Genomic DNA, 11868 nt, shown 5'->3' with positions numbered 1-11868 from the left:
ATTTAATTGATAATTTGATATTATCAAATTGATTATTGAATTTATCATTCATTCATTTATGTACTGAATATTTAATTATTATATTTTTATTCCTTTGTTAATTATGATTTCAAATTTTCAAAGTTTCAAACCCACACTTCAAAAATCCTGATGACGCCACTGTCCTTAAGGGGCTCTTCGTTCAAGTCGAGCTTAAGAAGGCCTGCGAACATTCCACCCTCAGTTATATACAAGCAGACAATAAAAAACATTTGCCAGCAGAAAGCCTAGTAATATAAACAGCATTCAGCTTACATAATACGGAGTAATTAGTATATAGTTTGACTCCACTTTCTTTTGCCACGCTCTCTTAGCTTGAAGAGGTATACAAATTTGGTAAAACAGGGATAAACCAGTAATCTATCAATAGCGTGCCTGCAGAATGTAGTTCTGCATCGTATCAACAGCGTGCCTCCAGAGTCCAGACTTTTGGCTTTCAAGGATCTTACTTGGTAATTATCCAGACATTCATCCATTAGTGAAACACAGGACCAAAATTGGTTAACTCAGTCCAATCTCCATAACTTTTTATAGGATCTTATATAATTACACTAAACATGGACTAGTCATCCTTCCACGATATTTACTGTTTTGGTCAGCTGCAATGGGCTGAACCAAAAGTCTCACTGAAGTGTGTTCTTTTGTTGGCTTAGCAAGTTAGCAGCACCAAGCTAATGCTTGTCTTCAACTTCACTGTAAAAGTTACTCCATAGATTATTCTTTTATTTTGATTAGGAGAGGGGGTGGCACTAAGGTGTCAATAAGCTAAGATGGTAGGAGGTAAGATATTATGACGGCTTCACCAAGCTGATTCTAATTTTCTTGACTATGTACTTCTGGCAAATTTCAATATAGAAAACAGCTAAATTTTAATATTAAAAAAATCAAAACGTAACCAATAAAAAGGAACGGAGGGAGAATATTTACAATAACTATAATTAACATTAGTAGAAGTCGGATCTAATGTTGGCAAAATTGTAATATCTCAAAAAAAAAGTAAACAAAGTTCAATTCTAACTTTTATGATTTTATCATTCCAAAGTCTTTAACCAACTATGCTAATACCAATTACCAAACTCAATGTCTTCAAATCTCATAATATCTCAAAAATTTCTTTAGTCCTATATTTCATTTTAATCTTTTTCTTCTTGTTCCACCTCTTCCTCTTGGATTTGGAAATACCAGAGTAAGGATCGAAATCGGCATATCCACAAAGAAGTTTATCACCAAGTGCGTAAAGCAGACCAGCATCAAGAGTTAAAATCACAGCGTATTCATAGCTGCAAACATCATGATATGATTTGTTGCTCACAAAATCAGCGTTGACAGAAGTACCATTCTTCAGCACTCGGCTACAATTTATTGCACCTCCAATAATCCTAGGCACTTGTTAACCCAACACAACCCAAGCAAGATCGTCGAGTCCAAATTTTTATAGTGCACGCAACCATTGTCTTCTTCTTCATCAGCTCGCGGAGGAGGGTGTGCAATGGAAGCAAGCTTATTGACATCAAAGGAATTGTGGAACTTCATGTCGAGGTCACGTTCAAGTTTCTTTGCGACGTGATCCATATTTTGGCCAGTTACTACTACGCGAGGGTCTGAAAAGGAGCGGAGAATGCAAACATCACGAGTGTCATAATAATCAGTATCTGCGCTGTATATGAGGCACTGATTTCCGACGCATATAGAGAATAAATCGTAAGGATGATCACCACGATTGGTTGTTAATGCAGTTTCCGCGGTGAAACCTACAATGATGGAGTACCTGTTGCAAGAAGAGGGTGGATGGTGTTTGAGGATGACAGATTGGCTGTTGCTGCGCAAGCGGTGAAAACAGTGACGATACGGTGCTTATCGATGGAGATTGTGTAGGTTTTTGTTCCTAACCAACCAAGATTGTTTCGAGCTTCATTTAATTGAAACTTGATTTCCATGGTCATTTGCAGGGTTTTTGCAGGGAGTATATATATGATTTGCAAGTTGTTAAAATGTAATCCTTTGTTTATATAAGGATTCATTCTGTCAGTTTATACAAATTAATGTAATATGTAAAGATAATTTATAAAATAACAATATATGTAAAGATAACATGTATGAAGTCATATAATAGGTAAAGATATGATTGTAAAATATATCCAAACCCTACGAACAGTAAAATTCCTAATAGGTAAAGATTTGATTGTAAAATATATCCAAAACCTATAAACAGTAAAATTAATAATAAGTTTATACATAACATAATATAATATGTAAAGAAAATATTCACTCCGTATAAAATAACATAATATGTAGGAAATTTTGATTTTTACTGCAAAAAAAATCAGAAATTGTTTTTCAACCATCAAAACTTTTCAAAGTTTTATTTTACTATCACAAAAAAATTCTAAAAATTGTTTTTTGACCACTTGCCGTCAAGAAAACTATTATATCTAACGGTTCAAAAAAAAATTCGATTTTCGTGTCAAAAACATGTTCTTTGGAGGTTTTGAGGTTATTTTTGTTATTTAGGACCGATTTGAGGCCAGGATTGAAAAAAAAAATATTGTTAATACCTCGTTTTACGTGTTCAAAAAATCTTAATAAGATGATATATATGAAGTAGGGGTGAGCGAAAAATCAGGGTACCCTGAACCGAAACCGAAACTTGTTAGGAACTGAGGTTCTGGTTCCGGGGTGCAAAATGGGGAACATGTTGCAACACTTTCGGTTCAGGTTCTCAATTTTTTGAAACCAAAACCTTTAGGGTATTATGTAACCTGATAAAAGTATCACTCAAGTTCAAATTATACACCAATTCTAACCTATTTATTTAAAAAATAGATATCAAAATTACAATTATAAATATATGTATTAAATTTGTTCAACAATTACTATTAATTTATTTTGTTTGCGAGTTATAAACATTATAAATTAATGATCTTCTAGTTTTTTATAAAAAAAATCAGTAAAAAATTATTAAGTATATTACAAAACAGGGTACCCTGAATCGGAACCGAAACCAATTTCCACTTTCAGGTTCCGAATCCGATTCACAATATGAAAAATTTGTTGCAACAGATTTCGATTTCGGTTTCAAAAATTTTAACATGGTACCCTGTTATGCTCACCCCTAATATGAAGTAATATAATAGGTAAGTATGTAATTGTAAAATACATCCAAAACCTATGATCAGAGATTGTAAAATATAATAGGTAAAGATATGATCGTAAAATATTCAAAACCTATGATTGTAAAATATATCCAAAACTCTGAAAACCAGATTAATGATAGCAATTTTATTATGAAAAAAAAATGTTTATGAGTGAGAGCTTACCGATGATAACGAACGAGGAGAGGTCGAACCAGGAATGCAAGAGACTGACTAGAGAGGATGAATTTGTGGGTGTTCTTCCTCCTGCCTCCCTTTCCTCGAGCAGTGATCAATCTATTTCAAAGATTGGATACAATTCATATATAAAATCTAGCTTTCAAGGCATATTTGTATCTTATTCATAATATAGCTAAGTGTATTTTGAGGTTAATCTTGCCGATGTTCAACTTATTTTCCCACTTTGGCAGGTTTTTTCATCGTATTTGCTCGTTATTTTTTGTTTATCTTAGAAACAAATTCGCTATGATGTTTCAATAGTAACTATGTGTCATTTAAGTCCATAATCTTTTCATATTTGTATGTATTCTTATTAAAGTTCTTGTATCGATCGAATTTACTTCTCATGAAATGGCAAATGCAGCCTGGAAAAGTGGCTAGTCACTGACTCACCGTTCTCATGTATTGAGTATTTCTTACATAAGAGAGCTGGCGCAAGCGCAAAATAATACTTTGTATGAACCTGTTGGCAAAATAACAGTAGCAGAATACATGAGAGTTTGAATCATTTGAACCAAATATGGAAATATATTTTTTAAAATTGCAGATAAGGATGTACAAAAGTTTATTACATTGCACTGCTAATGAACAAATACACAAGACATATTACAGAGCTAATAAAGTGTTTCAATATCTTACAAATTATAGGTGTTGAATTGTAGTGCGGACAGAAGTACTAATTCAAATCACTCAATATCTATCTGCTGGGGAGATTCTTCTTCTACGTCTGGTCTTTGGGCATCAATTTCTTCCTCTGTAATTCCAGAAGCTTCAACTGTCTTGTTTACCCACTCCTTAAGGGGCTCTTCATTCAAGTCGAGCTTAAGAAGGCCTGCGAACATTCCACCCATGAATGCCACAGGTTCCTGAAAAGAAAATTTTGAAGCTTAAATCATTATAAACAGTGCTGCACATACGAAGTATATGACTGCATTTCTATGTGTGTTGTCATGGAATAATGGCATTTAAAATTTTTGAAAGATCATAGGGAAAAAAAGACAACATAGCAATTTTGAGAGCTGTAAGTTGTTATAGGTACCCTAGAAAATAAAAAAATTAAACATAAAATAATAAATTAAAAATAAATAAAAAAAACCACATCAAAGCAAGTACAGTGTTATTGCTAACAGAGAATATACATACAGGATCCAATATTTAAAGCAAGTACAGTGTTATTGATAAAATGATAGTCATGGTCCTCATGGAGCAATGGAGGATGACAATTTAAAGCAACCAAGATACTGAGCTTAGTTGTACCGATGTCTGAACTGCTCTATTTTGCTCCCCTGCCATTACCCCTCTGATCGTGCAGATGTGTTTTTTCATTTTCCTTTCCTTCTTCGGGAGGAGGGTGGATTGTTCTTCCTTTTCGACCCTCAGTTATATACAAGCAGACAATAAAAAAACATTTGCCAGCAGAAAGCCTAGTAATATAAACAACATTCAGCTTACATAATACGGAGTAATTAGTATATAGTTTGACTCCACTTCCTTTTGCCACGCTCTCTTAGCTTGAAGAGGTATACAAATTTGGTAAAACAGGGATAAACCAGTAATCTATCAATAGCGTGACTGCAGAATGTAGTTCTGCATCGTATCAACAGCGTGCCCCCAGAGTCCAGACTTTTGGCTTTCAAGGATCTTACTTGGTAATTATCCAGACATTCCCATCCATTAGTGAAACAAAGGACCAATTGGCTAACTCAGTCCAATCTCCATAACTTTTTATATGATCTTATATAATTACACTAAACATAAACTAGTCATCCTTCCACAATATATACTGTTTTGGTCAGCTGCAATGGGCTGAACCAAAAGTCTCACTGAAGTGTGTTCTTTTGTTGGCTTAGCAAGTTAGCAGCACCAAGCTAATGCTTGTCTTCAACTTTCCTGAAAAGGACCTAATTACGACGACTTCACTGTAAAAGTTACATCATATATATCTGGAGATTATTCTTTTATTTTGACTAGGAGAGGGGGCGGCACTAAGGTGTCAATAAGCTAAGATGGTCAGAGGTAAGATATTACGACAGCTTCACTGTAAAAGTTATTCCATATATACCTGGAGATAATTCTTTTATTTTGATTAGGAGGGGGACGACACTGAGGTGTCAATAAGCTAAGATGGTAGGAGGTAAGATACAATGCCTGTTAAGTAATTTTTTAGCTGTCCCGTCATATTATTTCATTGCTTTAGTAACATGGATAGGAAAATGTAACTTTCTAACCCTTAATCATGAAGTTAGGAACTAAATTGAGCAAAAGGAAAGGGGAAAAAGAAAAAGAAAAAGAAAATCAGAATCTAGTTTAAATTTATAGTTTGACAATCCTTTACAACCACCAAAACACCTACAGGATGTCATTTTACAAATTTACAATGCATTTATATCTAGGATTTTCGTCAACACTACTTTAGTAATCAAAGCAAAACTGTAACAGCAAATTTATTTTCCTATCTTATTCCGGTGGAGAGAAGAAGGTAGTAACAGGTACAAAATAATTAGAGTGGATTTACTTCTCCATAGAAAAATCACAAAAAAAAACAGAGCAAACATCAAATTTAAGCTCATGAAGTTGCAAGGACACAAAAGTAAGAAATCCTACTCATCAGGATCAAACCAATTCAATAAATATTTGAAATCGAGCAAAAACGAATCAGAAGAGTGGAAATTTTGGTCATAGTCATGCATAAGTGAGAATGTACGCTACTGAAGTTATTATTAAGATCTCTCCAAAAAGAATCGCCGAAATTGGCTGATTAATCTAATTATTATGTTGCTGAGATACAGAGATCTGTTCAAGGCTTAGGCTCAATCTTGAACCTATATCTAAGTCAACCACTCAAAGGAAAGCATGCAGCTCAACTAAGGGGAGCAAATAACTCAACGAGTTCAGTAAAATGAGCAAGATCAGGGAAGTATCAAAGGATCAATTCAGAGCATTTTGGAGTAGGAAGAGTCGTCATTGTTAATCATGTTTAACACTTCGTATTTCTTAACACATTTCACAAATATTAAAGTTTGCAGCGTCAATCCTAAGGGTGCTGCACTCTTAATAACATCAGCAGACTCAAGATACAAAATTTGTGCATTACTTTATTTCTTAGTCTTTTCAATTTGGTTCAAGTGTAAACAACAAACTTCAGCCATTTTTAAGGCGGAAACATCGAAAATAAAAACACAACCAAGGAAGTAATTCTTCTAACCTTAAATTGGCGTTCTATCTTTAATTTTCGAAACATAACAAAGCACGAAAGCCAGTAACCTAAGGTACATCCTGTTTCGATAATTGTTTTAATAAAAAGTAATTATGTCAACAGCCCTATCTTTTGCTATGAATTGGGTTAAGGCATGATTTCAGCTCATTTTAACAATTCAAAAATCAGGTTAGCAAATTAATGAACAATTAAAACATATACACTTCAGATATCAAAGAAGATAAATATTATAAATTGAAATTGAAATTGAAATTGAATTTAAACCTTAAATGCTTCCTTCAAAATCGGTTCATCAGATGGATTGAAGAAGAAAGCTCTAATTGAAACCGTTCTTGGCGAATTCCGATGAATTAATGATTTCTGATAATTTTTGGGGGCAAATTTAGGAGTCCACTGCAATTAACAAAGTTAAAGATTATACAATGAACAAGAAAGTAAATGATAAAATTGATAGAGAAAATCAAAAGTAAATGGATGAGAGAGAAAATCTCAGAGAAGCTTACGAATGAGCTAATTGGAGGAGAAATGAGTAGAAGATTTGCCATTTTTCTGATGATTGCAATCGATAACCGAGAACCCTAACCACTTACCTCACCGATCAAAGAGGATTTGGTTTTTCAAAAGATAAATGCAAACTTGCCGAAAACTAAAACAAGAGTAAGTCTCACGAGTTCATAGGAGTCCATATCAGCGCATAGCATTAAGAAAACAAATAGGAGGGTAGTAGTGTAATTTACCAAGTTTAAGAAATGTAAAAGTAAAAGACTGACTTTTTATATCCCGTTATATATAATCTAAAATGTAACGGGATTTCATTTTTTGAATTTGAAAAGGTTATTTTTCATAAACTAACATCAAAAACGCATTCTCTCTCCTCGTTTTCTCTTTTTCGCTCCTCCCTGTAGTTATTGTACTCTGTTCCAATGAAGAGACTACGACGGTGGTTGATGCCGGTGCTAGAAAATAATTTTGGTGCGTGATAATCGTGAGCAGTTGTGTGAATTATATACCGGCATTCATTGGTTCCTTTGATTGAAGTTATGGGCTCGAAACCGACTGTAAAAATTTTGCTATGGACGCATTTGTTGGTTATTAAGAAATTTAAAAGCAATTGTTGTCTTTGATAATGTTGGTTGTTGGTATGATGTATTAGGTTATGTAATTTAGGGTTATCGACTGAAATTAGCGAATTAGGGTTTCCACCTAATTCATTAAGATGAGATGAGATTATTAATGAAGATGAGATGAGTTTATTACTAGGTGTTTATATAAATTTGCGTGAGAAATTTTGTTTTGTTGATGATTAAATTAGCGAATTAGGATTTCCTTTGTTGATGATGATATATAATTGGAATGAATTTGATTGGTAGTGTTTTCAAAAACCGTAGTTGTTAAGATGTATGGCGATTGTTGGACTTATTGTTGGATTTGCATTATGAATAAGTGAAATTGATTTTGCTATTTTGGTAGTAGTATTGATTATGAAAGTATGATTGTTGGTAATGTTTTTGGGTTTGTGAATAAAGTGTATTTAGGAGTGAAAATTTTATATGTGAACAGTTAAGGGTTGGTTGAAATGGTTGTATGCAGTTGGAAAATGTCATTTATGTAGGGTTAATTTTAACTTGGCAGGAGGAAATAATGGCGAGGACGAAGAAGGGATCAGAATTGGTGAGTTATTGTTGGTTGAAATACAAAGATTGTATGTTTGGTTAGTGATGGTTGTGTGGTGTAGTTGATTTATGTTGTAAATTATTTGTATGTGTGTAGGCGAGGTGTAAACCCGTAATGAGTCAGGTGAATGAGGCGCCTAAAAAGAAAGCTGTAAATAAAGGCAAGAAGAAAGTGAAACCTGATCCTGTTTTTGAGGAAGAGGAATTACAAGATTATGAGGATGTTGTTTCTGATGATTCTGGCGCTGAAGAATCTGGTTCTGATGATGGTGGTTCTAATGATTGTGGTTCTGAAGATGGTGATAATGAGGAGGATGTGGAGGAGGGTGAAGCTAGTGAGGAAGAATCTGAACCTAACAAAGATGGTTACCAGGATCTCCTGATCTTGTTATTGCAAGAAAAAGTTGAAAAAGGGAAGCGCAAGCGAGGTACCGGTGATCAGAAGCAGACAGCAAAGAGGGCCAAGCAAAAGGTATTGCATGTTAGATGATAATGATAAAAGGTTTTTGACTGAGTAATATTTGGATGGATAAATTACATGTATATTGTTTTTTGTAGGTTGACAAGACGAAGGGAGAAAAGGTGAAGGAGAAAGGGGTTGTCGTTAAAACCCAATCATGAAATACGCAAAAGGTACTGTCTCAACCTTTTTTGTCGCCAAATTTTTGATATAAAAATGCTTATATGTGGTTGGTCCTTTGTTTAGGTAGGTTGGAAAATGTAGTGAATAAATATGCATGTGAAGATGAGGACAATTTTATAAAATAGATTAATTGTTAATTCTAGTTGAGTTATAAGTTTGGTAATAATAATGTGATTCCTTAATTGGTTGTGAAAGATTCAAATACCTCATAAAACATTCACAAGTAAGTGTAGTGGGAATGTATTGGCATTGTTTGTTTAGCTGGTTTTTTTAGTTAATGAACAAATAAAGGCATGAACATGTTGAAAATGGTGTAAAATAGAGAAATAGGAAATTACAGGTGAGTTAGAAGTAGTTGTTGTAACAGAACATATGTATTTTCAATAATATGTTAAGAAAATGTAAAGGGGATGTTAGGAAGGAGAACTGTCGCAGTAATATAGAGTAATTCAGTTATTAATGGAAAAAGTGGAGTTATTGCAGTAAGTAAGTCAGAAATTATGAATTCGAGTGAAGTACGAGGACTACAATCGGTTCAAGATCTTATTTTGTCAGCTTAATTATTTTTTCTTGTCTCTGGTGTGAATTGATAGAATTTTATGTCCTTTGAATGTAATGTTGTAGGCCCCTAATTTTCATGGTGTGAAGGCTTTCGCGGCAACGGTGAAGAAGTTTGATGACTCTAGGAAGAAGCTTGTCACAAAAATGGGTTTTGGAGGGTTGTTAAGTATACCCTTAACTTTTGTACCCGGGAAGTTTGTGTACTGGCTGTTGACAAGGGTGATGGTTCGATAACTTTTGGAGATGAGTATGTGCCTCCTTTGAGTCCTCTCCAGGTCGAGTACATAATTGGGATTCCCATGGGGTCGAAGGCATTACCGTGTATGAATCTTGAGGATAAGCAGACAGAGCATAGTAGAATTTTGGAAAAATTTGGGAAAAATGATAGCATTTCATTAGTAGCTGCTTTGGGGGCACTGATTCGAAAGGATGAGGAAGGCAATGTGTTGCCGCTGTTGGATGACGAGAAGGCTGATTTCAAGATAGCCTTTCTCATAGTAGCTCTGGGCTACGTATTGTGTGCTACGACAAATACAAGCTACCTTGGGGTGAAGCTTGTACCGTCGTTATTGGTTTACGATGAAGCTGATGAGTATGACTGGTGCACTTATGTATTTAAATGGATGGTTGTAGCAGCCAGGAGTTTCCAAAAGAAATTTGCTCGTGATGGATATGTTGCAGGTTCTGAGGGTTGTATCCTTTTTTTGTTGGTGAGTTAATTGGACTTGTAATCTAAATATGTATTGAGTAATTCTAATAAATTATTTATCGTTTGTAATGGTTACTTGAACTACTTCTTCCTCTGCATTTTGTGTAGATTTTCTATCTAGATCACCTTGGTCGCGTCCTAGTGACTTGGGGTGTTAGACCGAGGTTGGAGGCATGGTCGGAAGAAAAAATCAATGAGGTTGTTGTCGATGTTAAAAAAGAATCTGGTGATTATGGAAAATTGCCGGTTAGTATTCGTTTGACTTTTATTTGATCTGAATACTACAGAAGTTGTTGTGTTTTAGGTTCTTATTTTATTTGATGCTTTTGCAGTCTTTGAATATAGCTTATGGGGAGGAGCATTTGTTGACTCCTCGGGAGGCTCCAAAGCAAAGGGTGGACAGAGTTGACGTGCAGCAAAGGGTGGAAAGAGTTGACATGCAACAGACTACGCAGGAGGTAGACGTGGAAAATATTACGCGGCAGGTATAATGCAAATCAATGATAGTTTTTGATGTAGCTTTGTATTTTATAATATAAGTGATATGTCCTATGCCAGTTGTTAATAGTTTGTATTTATGTTTTCCTGAAGGTGCTGGATAGAATTACACCAAAGTTGATGCCTGTGGTAGACTTGAAATTAGGTGATGTTATGAAATCAATGCATCAGTTGATGTCACGTACAGTGTGTTGACGTAGCTAATGCCTAGTGAGTGATTGGGGGTAAGCCAATAGAGAGGGGTAAGGCAATGGAGAAGGATGTTGATGTGCATAAAAACTTGTCTGGTGAAAAGCATGATGCTGTGAATGGTGCAGATCATGATTTGGCTAGTTGTTTGTTGGAGAAGGAACAATTAAAACAAGGTGGGGAAGGACTTGGTGAAGATCCTTCTACTAATACAGTTTCAGGTGAAGATGACCTGGAACGTGTGGTTCAAAATATTGCGGTTGATCCACTGTTTGCAGAGGATGAGGGTGAGGTCAAGGTGGTTGAGGATGAATCCAAGGTGGATGGGGTTGTCGATAAAGGTGTTGTCCTAGAGTTCCATAGCTATTGTGATACTGAAGTGGAAGATGAGAACATGGATCCTGGACCTCAAATAGTTGTGGGCTTGGTTGGGACGAGGGGAACTATTGTGTTGGTTGATGCTGAGTGCAATTTGGCAAATTCATCTTCATCTGATGAGGAAGATGAGTCTACTGGGAAGGGGGACGGAACTGCGGATAAGAGGGTGGTGAAACCTACAGAGGCAGCCTTGTCAGCCATGTTCACCAATGTGTCAAACACCCGACGGCATACAACGCTCGCGGCATGTTTGCTGTAGTTTGTAAAGCGCTAGAAGGACCTGAAGGATCCACTAAGGTAATTCGGAAACGTTTAATTAAGTGAAAAGTCTGTTGAATGCATGCCTTTTGTAAATTTTTGGTTTTAATTGTAAATTCTAATATGTTTATGTGTATACTTAGTGTTATGTTGTTGCTTCATAGCCCTGGTATTGTGTTGATAAAGTGTGACCATATGCAAGCCAACCAGAGGGATTGCTTTGAAGTAGTGCACCATAAATCGCAGGTTTCTACTGATTATGTTAGAATGGCCAGTGTGCTATACACCAAGCAATGGGCCACCAAAGACTTTGTGAACAGAAGCAAGTGTAT

The 11868-nt window shown here is 35.2% G+C and overlaps 1 protein-coding gene across 1 annotated transcript; it reads right to left on the bottom strand.

The window, feature by feature from the left end:
• Positions 1-3918: 3918 nt before the first annotated feature.
• LOC110729698 (UPF0426 protein At1g28150, chloroplastic-like) lies at positions 3919-7297 on the bottom strand. Its single transcript, XM_021909477.1, has 3 exons — positions 7131-7297; positions 6892-7020; positions 3919-4276 (listed from the first exon to the last, which is right to left on the bottom strand). Exons 1-3 carry the CDS (start codon positions 7170-7172, stop codon positions 4097-4099), a joined length of 351 nt encoding a protein of 116 aa, XP_021765169.1. The 5' UTR covers positions 7173-7297; the 3' UTR covers positions 3919-4096.
• Positions 7298-11868: the final 4571 nt, after the last annotated feature.

Source organism: Chenopodium quinoa, unplaced genomic scaffold (genome assembly GCF_001683475.1).
Source record: "Chenopodium quinoa cultivar QQ74 unplaced genomic scaffold, ASM168347v1, whole genome shotgun sequence".
Classification (NCBI taxonomy): Eukaryota; Viridiplantae; Streptophyta; class Magnoliopsida; order Caryophyllales; family Amaranthaceae; genus Chenopodium; species Chenopodium quinoa.
The sequence above is the reverse complement of the archived record's forward strand: the minus strand, read 5'-3'. Positions and strand labels throughout refer to the sequence as shown.

What these genes read in the sequence shown, in the direction of transcription:
- LOC110729698 (XM_021909477.1), bottom strand. Translation starts at nt 7,172, where the DNA reads ATGGCAAATCTTCTACTCATTTCTCCTCCAATTAGCTCATTC. An exon ending in CTCCTCCAATTAGCTCATTC is followed by an intron (nt 7,021 to 7,130) that starts GTAAGCTTCTCT and finishes TGTTAATTGCAG; the next exon opens with TGGACTCCTAAATTTGCCCC. An exon ending in TTTTGAAGGAAGCATTTAAG is followed by an intron (nt 4,277 to 6,891) that starts GTTTAAATTCAA and finishes TTTTCTTTTCAG; the next exon opens with GAACCTGTGGCATTCATGGG.